The sequence below is a fragment of the Neovison vison genome, chromosome 6 (assembly GCF_020171115.1).
Source record: "Neovison vison isolate M4711 chromosome 6, ASM_NN_V1, whole genome shotgun sequence".
In the NCBI taxonomy this organism is placed as follows: domain Eukaryota; kingdom Metazoa; phylum Chordata; class Mammalia; order Carnivora; family Mustelidae; genus Neogale; species Neogale vison.
In genome coordinates, this window is record NC_058096.1 from 223,003,918 (window position 1) to 223,031,174 (window position 27,257).

Below are 27,257 nucleotides of genomic sequence, written 5' to 3' on the forward strand. Positions count from 1 at the left end.
TCACTCCTGGATGTTCTGCCCGATCCAGCCTCTCACAGCAGCAACCCGGGTGTAGACACCGGGGAAGTGGGGCCGTCCACAGCCGTAACCCCAGCTGGTGACCCCAGTTAGCACCCACCTGCCAGAGGGCTCCCTGCAGGCCAGGGGTCCCCCAGCGTCACCCTGGAGGAGAGGAAAGGCCTTAGAGCAGCCCAGCACCTCCCCCACCGCAGCACTTGGGCCAGGGCCCCTTTCCCTGGGAGCCTCCTAGTTCCTGGGAAGTGGGTTCTGTTAGAACCACCCCCTCCTTTGGCTGGCAGACCGTTCTGGACACTGGGCCTTGGTCCCGGGCTGCCCCTGCAGGGCCTAGGAGCAGGATGCCCAATAAACGGTGGTGCACTGAGAATTTGAGGCCGGGATCGGTGCCCTACTTGGCGGGCTGCAGAAGCGGGCGCTGGAGGGTGGCACCTGGCTAGTAGGGCCTGCGGCGGTGACCCCGTGCGCTCACCGAGCAGCTGTCCACGCCGCCCTGCGGGAAGCCGGCGCACAACATACGGCTGCTGATCTGCACCGGGTAGAAGCGGCGGCACGTCTGCTCGCTGAGGAGACGCACAGCCGCCTTCTGCAGCTGCCGCGCCATCGAGCCTGCGGGCGACACGGAGCCGATGGGCCAGGGGCGTGCTCGACGCCTCCCGGGTCGTGGGATTGGGCGCGGGGCGGCCGCACCTACCTCCCTCGCGCACGGAGCCCCAGCCGGTGATGACGCAGCGCGCGCCGTCGGGGGGCCGCAGCGTGGGCTCGGGCAGGCAGATGGGGCGCACGAGACGGCTGCGGCGCACGGGCCCCGCCAGCTCGAGCAGCGCCACGTCGTAGTCGAGCGTGTAGAGATTGTAGAAGGGGTGCTTGAAGATGCGCGCCACGCGCTCCAGCTGCCCCTCGGCGCCGCTCAGGAACGGGGTGCCCAGGAAGGCCGCCCACTGCTTGGGGTCCCCGTAGCTGCGGGGTGCAGAGGACAGGCGTTGGCTGGAGCCCCCACCCGCTCCCACGCACTAACGGGACCCCACAAGCTGTATCTGGGGGTCTTACATGCCCACCCCCTTGGACCCTGACCCCCGGAGGTGCACGGTGCCCCCTTCCGCTGGCTGTTCCCCTGGAGGATAGGGGCTGTAGCCCTGTGCACCCTACAGAGTGCCCTGCCCCTTTAGGTCTGGTGCCAAGTCCCAGTGGGGTAGGAGCCAGGGGTAGGAGGGCCCAAAGGTTCCCCAGAGACTCCCCTGCCCCACTGTGTCCCCACAGGCCTGACCCCAGCTGTTGGGAGAGGCTGTGCCCAGGGTTTGGTGGGGGTCCGGCTCGAGGTGGTGTCTGCGCAGGGGAGGGCTGTATGAAGGGGGAAATGGCCGGGGGCAGCGGGTGCCCGAGGGGGGGGGTGCCTCATGGCCGAGGCACGGAGGGGTGACTCCCAAAGTGAAAGTCCGCCCCATGGGCCGGCCGGACTCACACGTCAAAGCAGTGCGCGGCGGACAGCAGCCACCTCTCTGCCACCAGGACGGCCCCGCAGCGGTGCTCCCGGCGCCGCAGCCACAGGCTCACCTGCCACGGCCACTCCCCCCGGCCCGCGGCGCTGCCGCCCACGATCCTGGTCATCGCTGACATGGGCGCCAGGCCACAGTCTGCAGGGGAGTCGGGAGACTGCTCAGCACGGCTCAGACCCCGCCTCCCACAGTGCACATGCCTAGGCAAAGGGTTGGGGGTCCTGCCCTGGGTAACCCCCCCCCCCCGCCCCCCGGGTGCTTGGTTCTGCAAATGCGCCCTCTCCGGATGCTTCTGCAGGAACATCTGGGAAGCATTTAAGCTGGCCTCCCTGGCTGAAGGTCCGGCCCGCGCTCCTCTCCCCACGCATCTCCGTGAGCTGGGAGCCAGGTTCCCTGCGCCTCTGCACACCCTCAGCTGTTGCCCCGCAGGCCCCTGCCCTGTCCCTGCAGCTCCTGTGCTGCCCGGTCTCCCTGGATGCCCTCCCCGGTTCTCCTTCCCAGGCTACTGACACCCGCCCTGACCCCAGAACAAGGCGCGCTCAGAGCACAGCAGCAGAGAGAACAACGCGGTGGTTCCAGGAGGTGCTGCAAGAGCCCGTCGCCACTGTGGGGGCAGCGGGGACCTGCCTGGTCATTCCCACAGGGAATCCTCCTCCTCCAGAACGGCCCCCCTGCCCCAGCCTGCTTTCCCACTCCCCACGTGCCTGCCCTACCCCCAGCCGGAGCCGGAAGGGAAGAAGGAGGAGACGAGAGGCCGCCAGTGCGTTCCCTCTCAGTGCCGAGGGCCCCACCAAGAAGCCTGGAGCATCGGATGGAAACGGCTCCTTTCTGGAAATGCTGCCCCCCACGGAACAAGGCAGCCACGTGTGCCATTTCCAGGGGCTTCCTGCCCTCTTCTGGACCCCAGGCTAAGAACCTGCGGGCTGTAGCTATGGGAACGTTAGTCACCGAGCCTAGAGGCCAGACACGCCTGCTCTCGGAGCGGCTCTGCTGGAGACTGCGCTGCCGTCCGACCCGCAGCACCTGCCTCGGGGAGTCTGTGGCGGGCAGGGGGTGGGGGTGCTGCCCCTCTGGCTGGGCACGCTGGTCCCAGGGCTGCTAGCTTTCCAGCCCACGTGCAGAGCCTCAGGGGGCCTGGACCAGACGCTCTGCCTCCACTGTGCAGCTCCCCAGAAAACCCCTTGCAGACCCTCGGCCCGCGGTGGACTGTACCCCTAGCCAAGCAAGCCGCTTCCAACCTCCTCTATGCACCCAGACCCCGCAGCGGCCCGCCTCTTCCTGGGGCTCTGATGGCGCGCGGGCTGCCCTGAGGCAGGAGCGCATCAGCCTGATTCGTGCGGACTGCAGGCCTGGGCAGCCCCAGCTCCTCGGGCCTGGACAGCGGACACGTGCGGCACGTGTCCCGAGGAGGACAGCCTCGGGGACGCATCCTAATGGTTGGGACGGGCCAGAGGGCGACGACCCGTGTGTCACGGCTACCGTCACACACACGCCCTGAACACAAGGATGACGGGGACCTAGGGAGGTCAGGAGGGGACACCGATGGAGGACAGAGGGGATGGCTGGGGGTCAGTCTCTGCAGGGAGGCGCTGAGAATGCTGGGGCTGGGGGCACGGAACAGCCGGGGCCCCTGGGAAGCTCATGAATAAGCGGCGAATCGGGGCAGCACCAGACCAGCGGCCCGTGCTGAGCACCTGCTCTGGGGGCGGCTCCCAGAAGCACGTCCGGTCCCGGCGACCCGCCGCCCCACCTGAATGAAGCCAGACCAGACACCGTCCCTCCGCTTCCGGGTGAGCGCGGAGAGCTCGTGTCTGCCGCGGCCGGGCGGGGGCCGTGCGCACGGAGGAGCCGAGCCAAGGGGCTCTTGCTGGGGCCTTCCTGCTGCTCCGGCCCCCGGCCCCCACCCCGCGCTGCCTCCCCTTTCTCTAGAGAGCCCCGTGTTTAGCAAAAACACTTGCTTCCCTCTGAGTCCTGCTCGGGTGACCGTCCCATCTCTCAGGAGCGAGGCTGGGCGGGAGGAGCGGGCTGGTCGCTAACACGGGGGTCCACTACGTGTCCCGCAGAAGCCAGGCCTGGTTCTCCCCTTAGTTCCCCCGCAGCCAGCGCCCGTGGGCAGGTCTCGGCCCGACCTCCGTGAAACGGGCTGTATCTGATGGGTTTTATCGGGGCCCGCAAACATGTTTCATGCACTTCCGCTTAATACTCAATAAAGCCTGACTCGGCACTTGAGAAGCTCAGAGATCTCCCGGGCGCGGTGTCGGTCAGCGTCCTGCGGGCCAGCTGGGCCGAGCAGGGCTGCGCCTCAGCCAGGCGTCCCCCGAGGCCCCGCGTGGGAGCCTGTGGGCTCGGCTTGTTCTCCTCACTCCTGCTGCCATCGTCCTGCGCGTCTGGTTCCCCAGGCACCCCAGACTTAGCACGGGGCCGCACACGGGAGGGTTTTGTGAACACTGGTTGGACGGACAGAGTGGTGGGGACCCTCCCGCCAAGGCTGTCGGACCAGGGCCTGTGTCCCTGGCTTTCAGGGCCTGTCGTGGGCTGACTCGTGTCCTCCAGAATCCCACAACGAAGTCGGAGACCCCGGGAGCTTAGGATGGGACATGGGGACGCAGGTCTTTAAAGAGATCATGAACTCAGAACAAGGTCCCAGGCGGGCCGTGACATAACGAGGACACGAGACAGACACAGAGGGACAAGCCCGTGGAGAGAGGACAGCGTCTGCGCAGACTTCTGAGCTCCGGCACCGGGAGAGAATCATGTCTGCTGTTGTCACAACGGACGCAGGACCCTGCTACCCACATGTCCCTCCGTCCCTCCTGCTACCTGGTGGCTGGAAGCCCACGGTGGTGCCGGGGGCACTTGGCAGCGGTGTCTGTCCCTCTGCAGTGGTGCTCGCGGGGGTGGCAGTCCTGCTGGTGGGTCGGCTGGTTGTCGGGCTGGTGGGCCGCAGGGTGGCCCGGCTGGCCAGGACCCCTGGGACCGTGGGGCCAGCCACCGTCCTGGAGGAAGGTCTGGTGGCGGGCGGGGGTCCCGTGGTGGGCAGGCGAGGACTGGGCGGGGGGCCCGAGGACATGGTGTCCAGGATCCAGCCCTTCAGCCTGGTGACGCGAGTGTACACGCCCGGCCTCCTGGCCTGAGCGCAGCCGACCCCCCAGCTCACGATCCCGGCCAGGTAAAACACGCCGGGGGCCTCCTCGCAGGCCAGGGGTCCTCCCGAATCGCCCTGCAGGGGAAGGGAGGAGGGGGAGGGTGGGAGGCAGCCCACAGCCAAGCTGCACGCCCGGCGCAGACACGGTGACGGAGGTGGGGAAACCGAGGGGAGGGCTGGCTGTGGCCGCGGCCCGCGGCGCCCTCTCCGCTCCCGGCTCTGCCAGGCGCTCCCGTTCCCGTGTCACCGCGGTGGGGCCCAGGACACCCGCTTCAGCCCCACCCCGCCTGGGAGACGCTGGTCCGGTCGCTTCTCTCTGAGTTCCAGCGGTTCCGGCTTTTGTTTGGGAGACGTAAAGAGAAATGCAGAAAACTAAACAGACGATCACGGTCACGGGCGTTCCCGCCGCCTGGAATGAACCGCTGCTCGCTCCTGCCGGCCTCGCTCCTGCCGGCCTCGCTCCTGCCGGCCGCGCTCCTGCCGCCGCTGAAGGAGGCGCACCAGTGACTCGGGGCTTTTCTCCAAGAACCTGGGACCTCGCGCAAGGCTCGGGCCGCGTCTTCCCAGAGCTGTCGGGAGGGTCTCTCTCGGCCCCCGCCCCACTCTGCCCGCAGCCCAGACCGTGGGGGCAGCGACGCCGGGTGACTTCCAAAGTAAGGTCAGGCAAATGCTGGCCCCGACTACTTGGTCCTGGAAGCCCACCGCTGCCTTTGGAGGGTTCTGGGCGGAGACCCCGTGGGGAGGCCGCATGCAGGGTGCCGTGGAGACCCTCGCCCACAGCCACATCCCCGCAGCGCCGGGGGATGCACCTTCCACGGCTCCTGGCCATCAGCCTCGGAGCCGCCCCCGCGGAGGCCGCCCCGCGTGGATACCACGCTCGGAAGCGGGCGCCGCGTGGGGGGGGGAAGCCGGGGATCCCCAGCCCCCGGGGAGAGCCCGACGGCCCGCGGCTGGGGCTAGGACTCCGCCCGTTCTCTCCTGGCGCCTTCACGTCGCTGCTCCTGGCGGTACGCACGTTCCCCCCCTTCTCCTTTATCAGAATCATGCCGCCCCGCCGTGTGGAACTTTGCCGCACGGCAGCCGCTGCTGGGACCGGCCTGGAGCTGCGCGGCGTGTGGGGAAAACGGGGGGAAGCGGGTGTTCGGGCGCCGGGTCTTCCCGGCCGTCCGTGCGCTGCTGTTCTGTCCGTTCAGACCTCCTTTTCCTCGGGGTCCCATGATTTCCTCCCTGAAGACCCTGAACACCATCTAGAGTTTCCTTCTGGACACCAGACGGCTGCTGTTCCCACGGTCCGTGGGACCCCTCGCCCAGGCCGCGGACGTTTGCTGGAAGCTCTTGACCCCGCGGACGCCCTCGTTCAAGCCGGGCGGCGATGCTCGCGAGTCGCCATCTCTGCACCGGATGCGCGTGTTTCCGGCGTCTACGGTCTTCTGCTCGGGTGTCAGTCATGTTCCCGCGGGTCACGTTTCTGTCTACGAATGTCATCTCTCCTTCCTTCCTTCCCTCCTGACTCCCTGGGTGAGGCCAGACGCGCCGGCAACAGCAGGCGGCCGTGTCGGAGGAAAGCTGCTTCGCCACCGAGCTCGCCGTCTGCGGTAGTTTCCGTTCTCCGGCTCTCATCCGGCTGCGACTGTTTAAAATGTAACTAGAGATGGTGGCTAAGAACTACCAAGCGCCGGGGCACCTGGGTGGCGCCGACTCTTGGTGCGGCTTGGGGCCAGCGGTCGGGACTGCGGGATCGAGCCCCGCACGGGGCTCCGCGTTCAGCAGTCCACGTGAGAGTCTCCCTCTGTGCCCCCCAAATACGTACATCTTTTAAGTAGTCAATAAATTATTTTTAATTTATTAGATCAATCTCTCTAAAATAAGTCCTTTCAAAAAATTATCGAATGCCGGTGCGCCTGGTCGGCTCAGTGGGTTAAGCCTCTACCTTCAGCTCAGGTCATGATCCCAGGGTCCTGGGATCGAGTCCCGCATCGGGCTCTGCTCAGCAGGGAGCCTGCTTCCCTTCCTCTCTCTCTGCCTGCCTCTCTGCCTGCTTGTGATCTCTGTCAAATAAATAAATAAAATCTTTAAAAAAAAAATTATCGAATGCCTTTCTCTGGGGCTGTGGAGACGCCGCCGTTTCTCCCCTCCAGTCCACGGGGGTGATGACCGAGTACGGGTTCCCCCGCGTCCGACCAGCCTTCTTAGGAGACCGACGCACCGTGGCTGATTCGTTTTCCTTTTAGCACATTCTTAATCTGCCAACGTCTACCGAGGGTTTTGCACTGGCGTTTCTAGGTAAGACTGGTCTGTAATCTCTCAGCCGTGGACGAGGTCCGGCCCACGCCACAGCCCGCACCGGCTTCGCCTCCCGGGAGCACACGATCGCGGTGTCTGAGCTTCCTGCGCCTCGAGCACGCACTCGGACCGTGCTCGGAAAGGGCATTTCTCTGAACCACCGTGAAAGACACCTGGGTTCTCGGAAGGGTTTCCCCGTTCGCGGTGTCCCCTGACAGTTCCTTCCCTGCTGTCTGTGTCCCCCGTCGAGCGCTGTGGAAACCTGGACGGGAGCGAGGGGGAGGGGCGGGCCGGGCGGAAGGGAGCGGGCACCTGCTCAGCCGCTCACCTGGCACGAGTCGACCTTGCCCTCCAGGAAGCCTGCGCAGAGCATCCGGTCCGTGAGGGAGAAGTTGTAGAGGGCGCTGCAGGCCTTCTGGTCGATGATGCCCACGGACGCTCTCTGCAGAATGTCAGGCTTCGTAGCTGCGAGAGGAGAGCCCCCCAGACACGGTTTAGCCGGCAGCACCCCGAGAGGCGGCGCCATCCCCGGCCCGTGGACGAACCCGCAGGGCTGCAGGGATTCCTGCCAAGTCACCGGGTGAGAAGGAAGCTGACCCTGGCCCTCCTCGTGCCCGAGACCCTCCCCGCCGCCCCCTGCACTCTCCCCAGCGCCGCAGGCCTGCAGGGAGGCCGTTCTGAGGCTTCGGAGCCGCCACGAACTGGGGGAGCTCGGGGCGCTCAGAAGGGCCCAGCACCAGGGAGCCCAGGTTCTTGCGGCAGGAAAGCCCCGGGACGGCCATAAGCGAGTGGGCAGGGCCGTGGGCAGGCGTCCGTGGGCCCCGGAGGATGGGGGAGGTGAGGGGTCTGCAGACAAGACCGGGAGCTCACCATTGCCCTCCTGCGTGCTGCCCCAGCCGGAGACCACGCAGCGGCGGCCCACGGGGAACTTCTGGATGGCCAGCGGCAGGCACACCGGCTGGATGAACGGGTTGAAACCCAGGGGCCTGGCCAGCTCCAGCACGGCCACGTCGAAGTCCAGGATGCCGGGGTTGTACTGGGGGTGCAGCACCGCCCTCCTGAGCCCCACCTTCACCGGGGTGCCGCCAATGCCCGCGAGGGACGCGGTGCCCAGCTGGGCCCGCACCAGCTCCACCCTCGTGCTGCCGACAGGGGCCGCTCAGACACCCGCCGGCACCCCCGCTGTCCCCAGGGAGCTGGGCGGCACCCCCGGTCTGGGCTGGGCACCAGGAGGACAGAGGGCCCATGCGGCTGCTCCCCCAAAGCACCCGAGCTGGGGGCCAGGCAAGGCAGGAAGCCCTTCCCTTGGGCTGTGACGACAGTGAGTGGCTCCCCGTGCTCTAGGGGCGTCAAGCACGGATGCCGGGAGCCCGGGGGGAGGGGCCCTCATCCCCTCCGCTACTTAGCCCCCCTCTGTCCCCAGAGGCCAGTTCCGCAGACTCTCCTCCCGAGAAGGCCCCCAGAACCCCTCCTTCTCCTGCTCCCCCTGTGTTCTGGCTGGACGAGCCCAGGGCCACCCCAGTGCACAGGGGCAGGAACTGCCAGGGACACCTGGCCATGGAGGGGACGGGCCTTACTGGTTGAAGCAGTGGGCAGCCGACAGCAGCCAGCGGTCGCCCACCACGGTCGCGCCGCAGAAATGCCGGGAACCTTCCTTCAGGCTGACCTGCCAGGGCACCTCCCCAGAGGCGGCCCCCAGCCCACCCACGATCCGTGTGGGTTTCTCCATGGCCGGCCTGGCCCCGCACTCTGCCAGGGACGAGAGAAGAGGGTCTCAGCATCGCAGCCTGCCCAGTGGGAGCACAGGGGCTCGGACACCAGAGCGCTGCTGATCCGTTAGACGGATGAAGAAACTGAGGCCTAATGGTGGCCTCCGGTCTTGCAGCAAGGACGTGGCACGGCGGGCGCAGGTGGGCTCCGGAGAAGATACGGTATAGAGTGTCTTCAAGCCCACCAGACACAGACCTGCGGCCCGAGATCGGGCTGACAGGCTCCCTGCGGGGACCCGGGGAACTGGGCGCTGCGGAATCTGGGGACGGGCGGGGGTAGCTGACACTTAAACGAAGCAGGGCTCTACCAGGCTCCGCATCGCGGGTCTGGGGGACCACGAAGGCGGACCAGCATCTCGTCTGGGTACCTGGAGACCAGAGAAGACAGACACAGACCACTGTGTCCAGAAACCCCATCTCTGCAGCTCGGCCCCAGGCCATAACTGGGGCAGCTTCCCGGGGCCGAAGACACAGGGGCCCCGGGTGAGAATGCGGGTGTGACTGTCCCTGAGCGGCGCTGGGGAGGCCCCAGGATCCTCGCGGTGGGGAAGAAAGCAGGCCCAGGCCCAGCCGCGACTCTGTGTAAACCCGGAGCACGGAGTGAGCCGAGCCCACCGGCCCCTGGGAGGGAGCGGACCGCCGGTCGCCAGTCACCAGTGCGGAGGCCGCGAGGGCTGGGGGCAGGGCGGGGCGGGCTGCTGTGTGGAGGGCGCGGAGCTTCAGGTGGAAAGTTCTGGAGACTTGCCGCACAAGGTGAAGATACGTAAGGCTACCGACCTAGACGTGCAAGAAGCTCAGGACGGCCCGTTTTAGGTGTTTGACGCGGCAGTTAAGGATCAAATGAAAATTAAAAACCAGATAAGCGGAGTTGTTCCTCTCCTGGAAAAGGAGCACGCAAACGTGTGCAGGGAAATTTGAGGAAAAAGGAGAGAAACGCAGATTCTCGGATGTTCAAACGTCCGTGTGTGTGCATGTGTATGTGTGTGGTGTGTCTGGAAGGGCCCCCGAGGGAGCAGCTCAAAGTCACCAGCCCCCGACTGCCCCGGGAGGACATCCCATGGGCGTCCCCGTGCGCTGCCGGGCTTGGCCGCGCAGTCTGAAGGACCCGGCGCGCCTTCGCCCGTGCCCACGGCAGACATCACTAGCCCATCCCCCTCTGCTCCCCAGTACGGATCGACCCACCCCTGCAGGGAGTGGACGCCGACGGCCGCCTGCGTCCCCAGCAAATACCTTGTGGCTTAGAGGCGGTCACCAGATCAGAAGGCGCCGTGCTGGAATCCCGTGTGGGTCTGGCAGGGGTGTGGACCACCGGGCTCTCGGGACTGGTGGGCCAGGCCCTGCTGGGGGTGGCAGAGGCGGGAGCCACGGTGGGGGCCAGAGGCTCACTCGCCGTGGTGATGGCCTCCAGGATCCAGTCCCGCAGCCTGGTCACACGGGCGTAGACCCCGGGACGCCGGGCTTCGGCACAGCCAATGCCCCAGCTTACAACGCCGGCCAGGAAGAACCTGCCCGAGGGCTCCTCGCAGACCAGGGGGCCTCCTGAGTCACCCTAGAGACAAAGGGACGCCTTCGGGGGGGGTCGGGCTCCAGGCCGCAGCCAGCCCCGATCCCAGGCCTGCGGAGTCGGACTTCTGAGAGGTCCCTGGGCGCGAGTTCAGGGAGCAGAGCTCGGCCGACAGGCCACGTCAGAACCTGCTTTCTCTTCTGTAAAAGCTCAAGGGGCTAGGATTACTTCCAGCTCCACCGCGGGCAGTTAAAGACCCACCCCAGATCAACACCCGGCCGTCTCCGTAGCCCACCAGATGCTGGCGATGTGAGCGCCTGCGAGACAGACCGGACAGGAAGGCCACTGCACTTCCCCAAGGGCCTGCTCCGCGCTTGTGCCCCTGTCCTGCTGTCCCTCCCTCTCCCTCCGCTGTGGCTTCCTGGCCACCGGCAGCGACCTGCCCCACCTTCCCCCCACCTGCTGAGATGAGACCAAGGGCACGAGCTAAAACGAAGGCCGTCCGCAGCCGCGCTCAGAGTCTGGGAGAGGACGTCTGGGCGGTGGACGGGGCCTGGGGCAGGTGGGGCAGGCGGGGGCCGCAGGCTCACCTGGCAGGAGTCCACCTTCCCGTCCAGGTAGCCGGCACACACCATCCTGTCGGTGAGCGAGTGCCCGTACAGGCTGGCACACAGGCCCTGGTCCAGCAGCTCCACAGTGGCTTTCTGCAGCGTTTCTGGCTTCACCACTGCCCGGGACGGGGGGAGACCGGCAGCATGAGCCCGGGGGCCACAGGCTACGTCCGTGCCGACGCCGCGGCCCCTGCTGAAGGGCACCTGCTGCAGCAGCCGCTCAGAAACCGGAGGCGGCCACGGGCTACAAGCGCTCTGCGGTAATCTGCGGGCCCAGACGGCGAGGAGGCGTCCGACCGGACACCTCGTCTCCCTCTGGAGCCCCTCACCCAGCCCTGCAGCTCTTCTTGTGCTACTTTGCAGAAAGCTCTCCTCAGCCCGACCCTGGCTGATTTACGGTTCATCTCTGCTAAATGTGAAATCGTTATGTTGCCCCTCAAATCTTCCGGGGTGCCCTCCCCAGCTCCAATGAGAAGTCCAAGTCTGACTACCGACCCCAGGGCCTTTGCATATGCCACTCTAGCTGCCTAGAATGTTGTCCCTACAGAAGCTGCCTGTCTTCCTCCCTCATCTCCTTCCTCAAGAAGCCCCTCCTGACCGCCTCTTTACCCCCACCCCACCCTACCTTACTTTCCTCTGCTGTCTTTGTCCCCATCTACCATCTTTAGGACCTACTTCCCTCTAGAGCTGTGCTGTCCAGAACGGGCTACACGTGGCTACTTAAACACAGATCTAAATGTGTTCAAAGGAAATAAAGCGTAACCTCGTTTCTGAGCCGTACGGGCCACACTGCAGGGGCTGGTGGTTCCTGCCGCACGCGGCACAAGCTTAGGAAAGCACAGCCACCCCAAGGCAAGTGCTCTTGCATGGCGCTGGTCTGGGCTGAGCCCCACACAGGGAGGCTCTCTGCTCTGCTCCCGGTTGGGCCCCGGACCAGTGCTTCGTGAGCTGGGGAGGTTGTAATGTGTCTGGATCATCTCCCTCCTCATGGGGTTCACGTGGCCAACACCTTCCCTTCCCAGAAGGTGTAAGAATCACCAGCACTTTCCTTCCTTTTAGGTCAGGTAGATAGGGACCCGGGAAAATCCCAGAAGGCAGGCAGCGAGCCGGGCGAGGGAGGTCAGCCGCGCCGGGTCCCCAGAGCCTTCACACAGGGCAGAGCTGCTCCGAACATCGGGGGCCCCAGGAGCCTCCACTCCTGTGCGCTGTCCATGGAACCCCGCACGGCCACTGAGCTGGCCCCTGGCTCGTGGCTACCGTGTCGGCCGGTTTGCTCTGGAATGCTCTAGACGGCCTCAGCCGCAGCACGTTCCACGAGGATGGGCAGGCTCGCTGCAGGTCGCCCTCCCCTCCCACGGCTCTGCCTCCTCCACCAGCTTGGAGCTGGGGCGTCTGTCCGGGGGCCTTCCCTACAGCGGTCCCCCAGCCCATCTCGGGTTCCCCACGACATCCCGCCACGGGACACTCGGCTCTCTCCCAAGGCCATCCCATTCTGTGCAGTCACTGCAAAGCCCGGTTCAGTGAGCAGGAAGCAAGGCTCGTGGGGCTCACGGAAGCGGTTCCTATGAGCCTCTGGTCCCCACGTTTTCATGAACCAATACGGAACCTCGTGTTACGCGGCTTCTGCCTAAATGCACCCTCGTTGACGCACACCGTGGGGTCGCCCACCTGCAGGCGGGCCACCACTCGGCCACACGCGCTGAAGGCGGCTGACGCACGCACGTTTCTGCACAGACGCGCCCCAGCCCCCTTGCGCTCCAGACGCTGGCAAGCACCCACCTCTCCTCCAGGGGCCCTTTCAGAAATCGCCCTTGGAAGCACAAAGATGCAAAGGGCAGAGCTTTCTGGTCTGAGCTGGAACAGTAAGGGGCACGAAGCCCCGTGGGCCTCGGCCGCAAGCACGCTCCTTGTGCACCCCGTGACCCCCAAGGGCGCCGCAAGGACGCATCTGGGGCTGTGAGCGCACCTCACTGAGCAGGGCGCTCGGAGCACAGAACCCTGGGACCTGGGGGCTGGCCCAGCCGCGGGAGCACGGCACTTACGGAAGTCCTCCCGCAGGTAGCCCCAGCCGGAGATCAGGCACTTCCTGCGGGGCGGGAAGACGTGCGTGGCGGCGGGCAGGCACACGGGTTGGACGCGTCTGCCGAAGGCCAAGGGCCCGTCCAGCTGCAGCACCGCCACGTCGAAGTCGGCCGTGTCCGGGTTGTACAGCGGGTGCGGGGTGATGCGGGCCACGCGCGCCCGCACCGTGCCGGGCTCCACGCCGCTCAGGTATGTCGTGCCCGCGTAGGCCACCCACTCTCTCGGGTCCTGGAATCTGCAGGACAGACAGACCACGGCTCAGGGGCCCACCCACGGGACAGGTGGCCGTGGGAGGTGCAGGAGGCACCAACCCCGGGGGAGCCCCGAAGCCCAGTCATCACCACCGATGTTTCCACGCAAGCTTGTCTAGAACAAGCAGACGCAGAAGAAATCCGGCCGGCGCCGACGGTCGACACCCCGCAAGCACAGATCCGGGGACGAAATGCTAAGGGGGCGCCAAGACCACAGACCGGCTGGAAAACAACCAAAGGGACGCTGAAGGCTCCGGTGAACGAAGCCGGGACATCTGACCGAAGCCGGGTGGGCCCGGCCCGGCTCCACACCCCGCCTCGCCCTCCCCGAGCCCCAGCCTGCCGGGTCGGCGCTCGATTTCACGAGTGCATATTCCATTCACTGATTTTCGTCTTTGCGCTCATTTTGGTATTTCCTGCCACGTGACATGAAATGGGACTCGTCACCATGGCGGTTTCTGGCGACCCTGTACGTTTTCCCTCCCTGGCGAGTGCCTTGCTCCCCTCACCCTCATCCCGGCCGCACGAGGCACCTCGAGGGCCCCACAGCCAGGCGCCGGAGCAGCACAGCCCCCGGCGGAACCCGGGGCCAGGCTCCGCGTCACAGAGCCTGCCCCGCTTGCCCACCCTCGCGCCGTATCCCCCTAATGTTCCGCTCCGCTCTAGGCCAAAGCTCTCGCTGCTTTAAAAATGGCTCAAATGGAAAAAAAAAAAAAAAATGGCTCAAATGGTAAATTTACATTATCTGGATTAGAGTAAAAAAGAAAAAACGACGATGGCTGGAACAGGCCCTCGGGACGGCCGGGGCGAGTCGGATGTGGACGGGACGCTGGTGGACGGCATCACGGGCGTGCGGGGCCCGTCCCCCATCCCTGCAGACTCGAGCAGCAGAGTTGGGGGGGACGCCTCGTGGTCACAGGGGACAGCGTCAGATGGTTTGGCCAAGAAAGGCGCCCACACGTCTGTGCGCACAGGCCCAGCTCCGGCCCAGGCCGCAGGCGGCAGCGCTGACCCAGCAGAACGAGGCCACGCGCCGAGATCCGGGAGGAGGTAACACAGGCGCCGCCAGGACCGTTTCCTCCTCTTCTGTCTGCCTTGATGGTGTCGAAACAACACGTGGGGGGAAGGAGACTTCAAGGGGGAAACGCCCAGCTCCTACTGCCCTGAGCTGACCCTGTCTCTGGCCTCTCTCGCCCGCACCGTCACCCCGAGGCAGACAGCAGGACACACTCGGGGCTCTCCAGCACCCCACGGGAGAGGCCACGGTCTCTGGGAGGAGCTGGGCTGCCGCTGCCCTGCCCGTTCCGCAGGACCCCCCAGACCACAGCTACCAAACAGCAATCCTGGGGCAGAGACTTCTAGAACCTTCTCCCACCTCTGACCAGCTCATTAAACATTCTGGCCATCCCCAACAACACACCACAACCCAGTTCAAAAGTGGATAAGGGACACGAACAAGCATTTCTCTGAAGGAGACCTACAGAAGGACGCTCCCTGTCACTCGGTGTCAGGGCAGGCAAATCATGACCACGGTGCGTGCCCGCCGGACGGCTCAAGTCAAAACGGCAACACGTGCTGGCAGGGCCTGGAGCCGGAGCCTCCCGCACGGCTGGCCGCGACGGGAAATGGTGCGGCCCCCAGGGGTAGAGGCTCCTCAAGGGTTAAACACGGAATTACCCGATGACCCAGCAACCCCACTTCTTGGTCTGTACCCGGGAGACCTGAAAGCACCTGAAGACAGACCCGCACGGCCCCGCCCGCAGCCGCAGGCCCACCGGAGCGGCCGCTGGGAACGACCCACGCTGCCGCCAGAAGAGCGGACAGCGCGCGGCACGTAACGGAGCGTCGCTGCCCGGACGGAAGAAGAAAGGAGGAACCCTGACCCCTGCCACTCGCGGAGGGACCCCGAGGACACGGAGCTCCTCGAGAGCGGCCAGACCCAGGACCCATCCCGCAGGACCCGACTCCCGGGAGGAGAGGAGAGGGTGGGAGCCGGGGCAGGGGTGGGGAGTGCTCCGTGGGGATGGAGTCGCCACAGGAGGAGATGGAAGGTTCTGGAGTCGGAGGGCGGGGGTGGCTGCAGGACCGCCTGAGGGAGCTTCCTGCCGCTGAACTGTACTGGTTAGCGCGGTACATTCACGTTACGTGTGTCTCACCATGATTTCAAAACTTAAATAACAAGAACACATTCAGATTCAACAACAAAAAATAAAGGAGAAGAAGAAAGCTCCCGGAGGTTCTGAGAACGCCAGGAAAGAGGGTGCCCCCGAGCGGGAAGGAAGAGGGGACCAAGGGGCCCGGGCTCACTCGTTGAAGCAGTGGGCCGCAGACACCAGCCACCGCGCCCCGACGACGGCGGCCCCGCAGAAGTGCTCGTTGTTCTCTCGAAGGCTGACTTGCCACGGGAACTCCCCGGGGGACGCCTCCACGCCGCCCACGATCCGGCCGGCCGTCTTCCAGCCCGGCTGCAGCCCGCAGTCTGCAAGACAGAGGTCACCAACCAGGAGCCGCAGGAGGTGACTGCGGCTGTGACTGTGCTCCCAGCGCCCCCCGTGGAACCTCTCGTTCAGACGTGTCCTAGATTCCCGGCACTGGGCTTTGCCGACTCCCTCAGGGTCTCCCCGCCCCTCCTCTGCCCCATCTCCCCAGCTGCCCGACAGATGTCGGACCCCCAAAGGCTGCACGAACCGGGCAGTGGCAGAGAACACCGACCGGGACCCCGCGCTCCGCCCCGCACAGCTGTCCGGCAGCTGTCACCTTGCCACGTTACGTCACATGCTCATGACCACAGCCGGGTCGGGGGGGACTCACGCTTCTGAGTCGATGCGGGGATGTGCCAACTCAGAAACCAAAGGGTCAGCTCCTTGCTTTCTTGTGTTCCTCCCTGCCTGGGGCATTTTCCTCCTCCTCCTCCTGCCAGGGGCCCCTGCTTCTGGGGTCTCCACCGCAGCCCACGTGGCCACACAGTGACCCTGAACTCGGCAGCCCCGGCCTCTCCAAACACTCTCATTTCAAAGAAAGTCTGGCCCTTGACCATCTCCTGGGGGGGGCACCTCTACGCCCTTGGAATACTGAGTGCTAACAGCGGCTTTGTCCTGGGGCAGTAGGTCACGCAGGAAGTTTACCCTACAGCGGGACTGACTGATGGCCTGGGGCCATGCGGGGGCCACGAGGCAGCCGCCTGGTGTCTGCAGCAGCGGTGAACTGTTACCCGCTGAGTTGTGATCCGCGAGAAGGTGAAGTTTTAACACTCGGTACTGGTGAATGTTTCTTTGGAAACAGGCCGTCACAGATGACCCAGGGAAGACCAAGTCACAAGTGACGGCCTAAACCAATGACTAGTGTCCTCGGGAAAGGGGAAATTTGGACTCGGGCACCCGGGGAGAACGCTGTGGGAACACGACAGAGGCTGGGGGACCCTTCTACAAGCCGACAAGTGCCAGGCATCCCACAAACCCCAGAAGCTGGGCGAGAAGCAGGACCCCGATTCTCCACCAGCTCAGGAGGAACCAGACCCTCGGACACCGTGAACTCGGGCCCCCAGCCTCCCGCAATCCGTTCATGGCCCTTGGTCCCGCCAGCTCTGGGACTCTCCTCCATAAAGCGAGCTGTGCCGGGGCTACATGGCCGGGGGAGCAACCCCCAGGACAGACCCTGGACACCGAGGCTCTGCGAGCCGCCTGCTCGGAAGCACCATGTGTGCGGTCACGTGCTGCCGCCGCGAGTCAGCTCAGGGCGGTCCCCCCCGCGCCACCGGGAGGACAGCTGGACGCTGGCTCGCTCCTGCTCCCGCGCACACTCGGCCTGTGCGCCTTTCCTGCGAGGACCTTTTCACAGGAAGACGCAGTCGCCGTCATCGAGCACCCGAGTTCTGTGACAGCTTTCGGTGACCGCGGCCCCCGGGGGAGCCCGGTGGACCCCGGCCACAGCCCCCACAGAGCACCCTCACAGCCAGGGGCCACACGCAGCCGGTGTCCCCTTCATCGTGGGTTTGCCAGTTCCAAAATTCTCATACGTCCTCTCTTTGGGAAATCACGGTCTCAGCTGGCTTTGCCCACGTCCACGTCCTTTGGCGGAGGCGGAGTTTTATAACTATGACGTCACAGGCCTGACGCGGTTACTTCCTGTTGCTACTGGTCACGAGTGGGGCTTTCTGCCTTTTCTCTTCTTTTTTTTTTTAATTTTATTTATTTATTTGACAGAGATCACAAGCAGGCAGAGAGGCAGGCAGAGAGGAGGAAGCAGGCTCTCTGCTGAGCAAAAAGCCCAGTGTGGGGCTCGATCCCAGGATGCTGGGATCACGACCTGAGCTGCAGGCAGAGGCTTCACCCACTGAGCCCCCCAGGCGCCCTGGCCTTTTCTCTTCTAACCTGTTGAACTTGCACCAAGCAAAGCAATGGCTTTCGTGCGCTGGTGTCCGTCTCACTCCCTCTGGGGGAACCGACCTTCCAGCCGCTGCTCAGTCGACGCATCCATCGGCTGACACAGTCACGCCCGCTGTTAGGACCGCTGTCCCCCTTCCTCTCCACGCCTGCGCTGCGGCTCTACCCCAGCGCCTGGGCTAGCATTGCTAGAAAACGTCGCGTACCCTTGCCGCACTCCAACCGCAAGACTCCCTGCTCAAATCCCACTGCCTGTGGGACAGAGCCCCAGTTCCTGTGGCTTCCACAGTTCGGGAGCACCTGACTGTGCCGCCACGTGCCCCCCTGCGCGCTTCTCAGCCAACCCCAGGGACTCCCGCGCCCAGGGGCCCACAGGTATCGTGCGCAGTGGGCCAGAGAGCAGAGCCAGCCGCTGACCCTGGAAAGGGGACACGGCCCAGAGACCGGCCCGACCGGACACTGACCACACTGAGCCTCGTCAGATCTGTCCGAGCAGTCCGCTCTGTCATCGCACTCCGGGTTCTCTTTGGTCACACACTGGCCGTTCCGGCAGGAAAAGGCATTCCCAGGACAGCGACCTGAGGGCAGAGAAGAACCCACGGGTTAGGTTCTGCCTCCCGACTCTGTCTCTCCTGGCTGCAGCAAGAGGTCTACTCAGAGCCTCTAGAGCATGGAAAACATCTCTTTTTTTACTTTTTCAGCCCTGAACATTCCTGAAATAATTTTCTCAGCATCGGTACAGAGACGAAACACAAGAATGCCGGCCAGCAGGAAGGCGAGGGCTATGCAGCGTGTTTTCCAGCGCCCTCGCTCTTGTAGAGCAAAACACAGACGAAACTGGACTTCTCCAGTTGCAGTAAATACGTACAACATAAAATCTACCGTGCTAACCATTTCAAGTTCCCAGTTCACACTTCGGGGCTGTTCCTCGTGGGGGCTGCGCAGCAGTCCCGGTCCTGCCCACTGGGCGCCAGGAGGCCCCAGTGCTTAGAACCACAGAAGTCTCCGGACTCTGCCCAGCATCCCCTGGGGCCTGGATCACCCCTAGTTGTACGGCAAGTGCCTCTCTTCTTTTTTTCCAAACTGTCTGTTTTTGTCTTTTAACGGCAGATTTCCACTGCTTTTCAAAAAAAATCGTTAATGTTTTCTCTCCCTCGTGTCTGGCCGTGTGTAATTCAGTGTCTCCTCTTTAAACCCTTTGCCCACACAGGACTGGGAACCCGTCCCCTCCGGCCCCCTGGAGGAGGCTGGTGCGCAAAAGCAGCATTTACTGCGTTCGAGGGACTCCTCTGTGTACTGGAGAGAAGTCCGGGAAACCTTTCGCAAGCCTGCAATCAGACCAACTCTGCCGAGGCGGGGAGCTCCTCGGGAGAGGGTAAGACGTACCTGACTTCAAGTCTCTTTCCGTCACGGGCCCTTCCCGGCTTCCTGCGGGGAAAGAGACAAGAGCTGTGCGCGCGTTCAGGGAGCTCTGTGGCTCTTTGAGAACGCCGGACTGCAAAGACGAGAGCTGCTCCGCCTACTAAGGGGGCCACCGAAACTGTAAGTTAAATCAACTGAAGTTAAATCCAATGGAACAGTCTCTTGCCCGGCCTCACTGGCTGCATGACGCGCTCAAGAGCACCTGGGGCTGGGGGTCCCCTCTGTGGGCCACACAGGCAGGAAACTGAGGAGAATCCAGCCGGCGTTGGTGGAGCGGTTACCAGGACTCAGCGAGCACGTCCCGGCTGGTGGGGAAGGACCATCCTGTCCTGCAGGGCAGGCAGGTCAGTGCAATCGGTGTTTAACCGGACGACACGCCGAGCTCGTGTCTGCTCCCAGGTCGCGATGCGCGCGTCCTCAGACGTTATGCGGTTCTGGACCACGACGGGAATCTGCATCATCAGATTTGGGGGCGTAATCGCGTTTACTCTTATACCTACACCAGGGTCGCCAAGCAATGGCTACGGGCCAAACGCAGCCCGTTTGATTCTGCAGATACAGTTTTGCCAATACACGGCTGTGCCCGTTGCTTTGTGCCCGTCTGGAACCGTCCTGTTAGAGCAGAGCCGACCGGTCTCAGCAGAGGTCCCGAGGGCGGCAGAGGCAGGAGCGTTCACACTCTGCCCCCGGCCGCGGTCACCGGCTCTGTGCTGCCCAGAGTAAAGCGCCCTGGGGGCGTCCGCTGGTCATCGGAGGGAGCAACCCTTGAAAGCCTGAAGTTCGATGCAACTTTCAGCTTCCTCTCCCACAGCCGCCTCCTAACCCTTCCAGCGTCCGCCGCCTACTTGCCTGTGAGCTCGGCGGACAGGATGGCGCTGTGGGCGGCCAGGGGGATGCCCCGGCCCCGCAGCCGCGCCCGGAGTCCCTGCCGCAGCAGCTCCTCCTCCAGGCCCAGACTCAGGGACCGCAGGCCTCGCAGCAGGAAGTGCAGCCGGAAATGCACGAAGACACTGGAATTCCCATCCCTGCAGGGAGAGAGAAGCCCGTGGACGGGGGGGCTCCGCTGGAATCTTCTGGAATGTCCCGGAGCCAGCGGGGTCCCTCCCCCGGAGGCGGCCCTGACTCACCAGTAGCCCAGCACAGTGCAGCCCACACAGCCGGCCTCCAGCTCCGTGTCCTGAAAGCTGCTTGTGAACTGCGACAGAAAGGGGAGCGGCACACGCTGAGGCCACGGGGCAGACGCGCCCCACGGGACCTGCCGTGTGCGCAGAGCCAGAGCGCGCGGGACAGCGCCCCTTCTCCCGGTCCGCGCACCGGTCCCAGAGCTGCAGACCTTGGAACTGTCTGGATGAGAACAGCGGCCGATCGGCAGACGCACGCACAAGACATGGTCCGTCCACAGAAAGAGCGACGCCCCCTGGGCTGCCCCCGGGACGGACCCCGAGCCCACGCCACGCAGGGAGGGAACCAGGCGCAGGAGGCCACACGGGGTGCGGGTGCGAGGCCCCGCGTGAGACACGCCCAGACCAGGCCCCTCCCCACCCGGGAGGGGGGCTCGTGGGGGCGGAGGGCGGGGAGGGGGGTGATGGCCGACGGGGACCGGGTTGCTTTGGGAGTGATGGAGTGTCCTGGAACCAGACAGAGGTAATGGTTGCACGATTTTGTGACTACACTAAGTGCCACTGAATTGTTCACTTTAAAGATGGTTAACTTGGGGGCTCCTGGCTGGCTCAGTCGGTAGAGCATCTGACTTTTATTTTTGAGGATTTACTTATTAATGTGGCAGAGGCAGCAAGCAGAAGCAGGAGGAGCGGCCGAGGGAGAAGCGGGCTCCCCGGTGAGCAGGGAGCCCCAGGACCCTGCGATCATGACCCGAGCTGAAGCAGGTGCTTAACCCACTGAGCCACCCAGGGGCCCCGAGCATCTGACTCTTGATTTCGGGGTTCTGAGTTCGAACCCCACCTTGGGCGCAGAGATCACTTAAATAAAGAAACTTTTAACAAGCGGTTAATTTATGTGAATTTTACACCAAGAAAAGCCTACTTTGTGCCAACAGATGCTACTGGAACTTGCTTATCCTTCGTGTTCTGTTCAAGTGACCACTATCCACTTCTCCGGGGACAGTGTCGGCTTGGCAGCAAGAGGCACCGCCCTCGGAGCTGGCGTGGCTCGTGCTCCAGGTGCTGCCCCAGCAGCGCCCAGGCGGGGGGTTCCTACGTCCCCCCGGCACCTCATGGGACCTCCACCGAGGGCGACAGGACATCCCGCTCTACCTGCTCTCCCAGTGGAGTTACCAAGAGCGGCCCCATGCACGGTCAGTGTTCCGGCGTGGCTGTTAAAGCTGGCCGCCGGCCTGCTCCCGATGACCGCAGTACACGGTTCTCCCTCCCAAAACTCCCTCCAACCTCTTTCTCTCACTTCCGCTCTCCAGTCCGCGTCCCTGCAGCCCGCACTCAGGCCGGCTGGCCCGCACGCAGCCCACGGACTGCAGCGGGTGCTCTCTGCTGCCCCGGCCACCGGCCCACCACTGGCCGCACTGGCTACGGCGCTTCTGAAACACGGCTGGTACCACAGAGGAACTGGTTTTTACATTTCCATGAACTCATGCTTCAACTCTACAGCAGAGGGGCGCCTGGGGGGCTCAGTGGGTTGAGCCTCTGCCTTCAGCTCAGGTCATGGTCTCAGGGTCCTGGGATGGAGCCCCACATCAGGCTCTCTGCTCCACGGGGAGCCTGCTTCCCCCTCTCTCTCTCTGCCTGCCTCTCTGCCTGCTTGTGATCTCTGTCTGTCAAATGAATAAATAAAATCTTAAAACAATAAAATAAAAAAATATAGCTTTCTCTTTAATCCCTACTTTACCGATGTCAGTGACACAGAACGATAATATTCCAGATGCTCTGAGTTACATAAAAAAATTGTTAAAATTAAATTTACCTTTTCCCCCTAACATAGCTGCTAGAAAATCTTAAATTACGCACCGGGCTTGCGTTCTATTTCTTTTGGTCACTGCTTCAGGGTGTGGGGCTGACACCGGCAACCCGACACCCATGGGCCGAACTCACATCATCGCCTGTGCGTACAGCTCACAGACTCGGAATGGTGTTCCCGTCCCCAAAGGATTGGAGAAAAATCAAAAGAAAAGGAAGATCTCGCTCGGGTCACGAGGAGGCTGGCTGAAGGGTGTGCTTCAGGGCCCACAAATCAGGCGTCAGCCGTCCCTGGCACTTCTCCGGCTGCCTCAGGCCAAGCCAAGTCGCCCAGTCACTGGGTCGGAGGGTCTGGCCCCACGAAGCCCACGACCTTGCCCGTCTGGCCTTGGAGGAAAAGCGCGTCGGCCCGGATGTGGACGGCGGGACTCTGCAAGGCCGCCCTGCTTCCTCATCCTACCTCCCAGCCTGGCGGAGGGGCCTCCTTTCACACGGCGGCTCCGCCGGGGACCCTGCAACTCCGCCCAGCAGGAGGTTGGAACCTGTCCCATGGAGATGTAACCCCCCACCCCCCGGCCGCACAACGCACCGGGCGGGTCTCAGGGCTTCCCGGGGTTGTGCCGCCATCACCGCAGCCCAGTTTTGAACAATCCACCGGCCTGAAAGCAGCCCCGTCTCCCCCAGCGGTCTCCCCCTCCCCAGCCCCGGCCCCTCGAGCCTCCTGCCCGTCTGCGGACGAGCCTGCTTGGGACGTGTCACACGCACAGACTCACACCCTGTGGGGCCTTCTGTGTCTGGGTCCCTCCCTGAGTGCCATGGGCTCGGGGTCTGTCCCCAGGGCCGCGCATGGGGCTTCACCCCTGCTGGCAGCTGGGGACGCTCCCCTGCGTGGGGACCTCCCTGTGCTGACGCAGCACCCGCCGATGGGCATTTGGGCGTTTCCACTTTCTGGCTCTTGTGAGTGCTGCTGCGCGCGTGTGGACATGGGCGTGCGGGCTTTCTGTGTGGGCGTGAACTCTACTTCCCTCAGGTGGGCACGACACACAGACCGGCTGGGCCCCGCAGAAACCCTGTTTGACCCACCGACCGCCTGCCTCCTTCCGCAGCGGCTGCCCTCTTTCAAGATCCCACCAGCCCCGTGTGTGGCTTCTGATCCCGCCACTGGACTTCCACGTACAACATTTCCGCGCGGCTCGGGGCCCAGCAGGGGCCAGTCCCCACCGATGCCACACTCCCCGTGTGCCAGTGCCCACCAGCGCCAGGGACAGCGGCCGCATCCTATTCCTCCCACGTGCCCTCATCCCTGCCCGGGCGTCCCCCCGCTCGGCTCTGCTGGTGCGGTCACAGCCCCCGGCCGCCCTCACCAGCCTCTCCAGCGTGGACGTCAGCGCGCGGTAGTAGTCGGAGGTGGTCTGCTGCAAGCTGCCGGCATACCGGACCCCTCGGAGCTCGGCCGTGTGCTCCACGTCCACACCCTGTGTAGAGAGGGAGGCTGCGGACGAGACCAGGGCCCCGTGAGAGAGCCCCACTTCGGGGTCAGGGTGCAGTTAAGTCAGCCTCCCAGGCCCCCTGCCACCGGGGCATCACCCCAACCGCGGGTGGGCCGACCTCCCCGGAGGCCCTGAGTGATCACCCTCAGTGCCTCTCCCACCCCCAGCCCGTGTTCCGGCTGGGATACGGACTCTACGCTCACCACCTGAAGGCGCCCGGTGTCCCCCAGTTTTTTGAGGACAGGACAAGCTCCTTCTCACCCCTGTCTCTCCACCAGGTGTGCCTGGCTCAGGGCCTGAAGCTGGTTTTAGCCAAAAGTGGCCGAGATGGCCTCCGGAGACCCTACCTCCCGTCTGGAGCAATTCCCACCAGATGCCACAGGGGCCTGACCACAGCCCCGGCCCCACGATGCCACCCCGCGAGAGAACACGGGTTTCCAATTGTCGGAAACACCGTGTCAAAAGTACGCAGCCGCGAAGGCTCAGACCCAGGAGCACGGGTGGGTGGGGAGGGGCAGAGCGGCTGCGGAGGAGCCGGCCCGAGGCAGGGATCCCGCGGGAGGGCTGTGTGGCTCGGGCGGGGAGCCCGGCACCAGCGCGGACGTGTCCAACCGCAGGCCACACGCCTGCCGACGTCCGCCCCGCGCCCCTGCTGCGCGTCACAAGGAGCACACGGCAGGCAAGACTAGGAGCTACGCGAAGTTTAAAAACAAACGACACAGTAGCGACTGCGGAAAACGTGTCGAAATATGTTAGAACTCACAGAAAGACACGCTAACCAAAAGAAGGACCATAACCAGGACGTCAGAACAGTGAAAGCAGCGGCCACCTTGACCCTGCAAGCTGGGCCCCACTCCCACGTGCGGCGACTGCGTGTCCGTCCGGCGGTAGGTGCTGGGGTCCCCGTTTCCTTAAACATGCGCTCGGAGCCAATCCCGCACGCAGCTTGTTTTCTCGCTGGGGACACGACGGAAGAAACGAGCACCCGCTGTGCGGACCGGGGTGTCCGCGCCCCACGCCCCCCTCAGCCGCTCCTTCCCCCCTCTTGCCTCGCTACACCCGACCTGGCTCTGGAATTCACAGCCCAAGGTCAAGAGCCGCTCGCTCACCCGACCGAGCCCGCCGGGCGCCCGCGCACGAGCCCGTGTTCCCTCTGAAATGCTGACTGACCCGCGGAAACTCCGACGCGTGCCCGACGCCCAGCTTCCCCCGGGCTGGCGTCCCCAGCTCAAGTCGAGAGCTGGGTGGGGATACGTTTTCATTTTAATTGAAGAAAAGTTTAAAAAGTGTGTGTTTCTTAAAGCCTGCCTCAGTTTCAGGGGTCCCAGGGGCCGCGTTTCTGCTGTTGTTCACGTGTGTGCTCCCGGGATGCCCGCGCCGCCCGCCGCGAGGACACGCAGCCTGGGGCACACCCAGAGCGCCGACCCTCCTGCACCTGCACCCGCCGCCGCTAGACGGCTCCGCCAGGCCCGCCCGGCGCAGGGCACTCGGGACACGGGGCAGTCGGGCCGCTCCGGTGACACCCGGTCTCCAACACCGAACACAGATCACAGAAGCCCACGCGGGGTTCCCAGCTTACTGTTTCGCCACAGGACAACCTTTTCTCCCAAACTGCCACTTCCTATCACTATTTCGAGGCGGCAAGGTGACCTTCACACCCCAGGGGAAGCTGCGGGAAGCCCACCAGCTCAGAACAGGCCTGCTCCGGGTCAGGGCCGCCCGGCGAGCTTCCTGTGATGACAGAATGTTCTAGACACGCACCGTCCAGGCGGTGTCCTCCATGAGCTGCCCGTGCAGGTGGCCGGTGGGGACGGGGAACGGACTCTGTTTTCAAGGATGCTGCACGCTGGGCGCAGAGTAACTCACTACCCTGAGACAATCCCCGCCAGGAACTGACTCGTAAACACTATTTCGTGTTAACTAACGACTTTTGCGGCAACCAGCCCCCGGGGCTCAGCGCTGCCATCCCCGGGCACACAGCGGCTGACACCACGGGAAGAGCTGCCCTTTGTGGTGGGGAGAAATGACAATGGCTCGCGGTCTCACACGGAACGTCCGTAGAAACATGACGGGGGACCCCTGGGTGTCTCAGTCGTTAACCAGGTCATGATCCCGGGGTTCTGGGATCGAGCCCCGCATCAGGCTCCCCGGAGCAGGGAGCCTGCTTCCCCCTCTGCCTGCGCCCTCCCTGCTTGTGCCCTCGTATTCTCTCTCTCTCTTACTTACTCTCTGGTAAATAAATAAAATCTTTAAAAAAAAAAAAAGAATATATATATATATATATAGAGAGAGAGAGAGAGAGAGAGAGAGAGAAGCATGTGGGGGAATCTAGAACACTCGGTGGAAGGAGTGGCAAGTCCCCCAAGAGCATGCAGGACCTGCTGTTCCCTCACGAATTCTCACAAGACAGCAGGAGAGCTCAACCCCGTTAACGCGTGCCTGTGGAGACCTGCGGGGCCGCGAGCCACAGAGACGTGGCAGGAAGACCCAGGGACGCCGTGGCCAGCCGCGGTGACCCGTTTTGTGCTTTAGAACAAGAGACACTGTGGGTGGATCCACAGGTTCAAAATCAGAAGCCGCCGAAGGCCATCTGGTGACAAACCACCCCCGTGCCGGCCAGTGGGCTGTCCCTCCCCGGAGGTGACCCGGGGGCGGACCCCCCCCAGAAAAACTGATGCACACAGACGGATAGGATTTCCTTTCTTGCTATGCGGCGCCTCTCCCTTCTGCTTCTAACGTGGGCGTCTCTAGATCATTCTGCCGGGTGAACCGTACAAAACCATGGCCTCTCTATACCGTGCGTCCCAAGCTGCCGCCACACCCAGCGCAGAGCCTGATGCAGGACCGGATCCCCAAACCCTGACGTCGAGACCTGAGCTGAAATCCAGAGTCGGAGCTCAACACTGAGCCACCCAGACGCCCCACTGTTCGTTCTTTACGCTTCAGAAAGTACAAGAGCTTCTCAAATTCCTCAATACTTAAAAAAGTTCATTTCGCTGTCCCCATTTGTCTCCTTTTTCACCCCGTGGTGAAAACTTCCTGGGAGAGCCCGGTCCGTGGGAGACGCGAATGCCCGGTGGCCCCTGCATGCACCCACCTGCCCCCCACAGCCAACCAGTGCACACCAGGCCCCAGCTCCTGGCCTGCCTGACTTTTCTCCTGGTGACCTGAGGGCCAGCCTTCAAGTCCACGCCTGCACGCTCAGGCCTCGGGTCCTGGAGTCAGAGCATGGGTACCGCTGAGCCACTCAACATCTTTGTGCACGTCGCCCAGCGTGTGAACCCGTGCGAGTTCACAGCCACTTACCCACGAGGACCGCCAGGGTGACCATGACAAGGCTAGTGGCCACCACAGCGGAGAGGGTCACACGGCGGCACGTGGCACTGGGAGCTGAGACGTCCTTTGCTGGCCCAGGCACAAGCTGTAGGTCACCAGCGGTGGGCTCCATGGCTCCTGGACACGGGGAAGGTGACCTGGATCCCAGCAGGAGAAGGACGGAAACACAGGGTCAGAGCTGGAGGACGCTTCTTGTCCCCTAAGCAAGGGTTTCCCTCGTGCCCGTCTCCCTGGCGACACATGGGTTCAGGGACGCCTGGGTGGCTCAGTTGGGGGAGCCTGTGCCGTCAGCTCGGGTGGGATCCAGCCCCGCACGCAGCCTGCTTCTCCCTCTGCCCACGGCCCCTGCCTGAGCTCTCTCCCTGTCTCAGCCTCTCTGACAAATAAACAAGTAAATAAAATCTTTAAAAAAAACAAACAAACCCAAGAACAAAAGAAGCACAACATGGGTTCACGGGAGCTGGCTGGGCCTGTGCATGGGGCTCTGCGCGGGCCCCTGGGGTGGCGGCCTCGGAGGGAGGGCGGCTTTCCTGCGACGCTTGTA

General features: G+C 64.0%; 1 protein-coding gene across 1 annotated transcript; it reads right to left on the minus strand.

The window, feature by feature from the left end:
- TMPRSS9 (transmembrane serine protease 9) lies at positions 1 to 26,825 on the minus strand. Its single transcript, XM_044254623.1, has 18 exons — positions 26,684 to 26,825; positions 23,252 to 23,379; positions 20,088 to 20,155; positions 19,806 to 19,985; positions 18,925 to 18,962; positions 18,003 to 18,116; positions 15,464 to 15,635; positions 12,866 to 13,140; positions 10,803 to 10,939; positions 9,939 to 10,257; positions 8,517 to 8,688; positions 7,810 to 8,081; positions 7,268 to 7,404; positions 4,332 to 4,731; positions 1,478 to 1,649; positions 710 to 975; positions 488 to 624; positions 1 to 162 (listed from the first exon to the last, which is right to left on the minus strand). Exons 1-18 carry the CDS (start codon positions 26,823 to 26,825, stop codon positions 1 to 3), a joined length of 3,291 nt encoding a protein of 1,096 aa, XP_044110558.1.
- Positions 26,826 to 27,257: the final 432 nt, after the last annotated feature.

Bases quoted from the DNA above. Each gene is read 5' to 3' on its own strand.
- TMPRSS9 (XM_044254623.1), bottom strand. From the start codon at position 26,825: ATGGAGCCCACCGCTGGTGACCTACAGCTTGTGCCTGGGCCAGCAAAG. The intron at 10,940-12,865 runs GTAAGTGCCGTG...CGTCCCGGGCAG, and splicing joins CTACCTGCGGGAGGACTTCC to TGGTGAAGCCAGAAACGCTG. The intron at 163-487 runs GTGAGCGCACGG...CCTCTCCTCCAG, and splicing joins GCGGCGTGGACAGCTGCTCG to GGTGACGCTGGGGGACCCCT.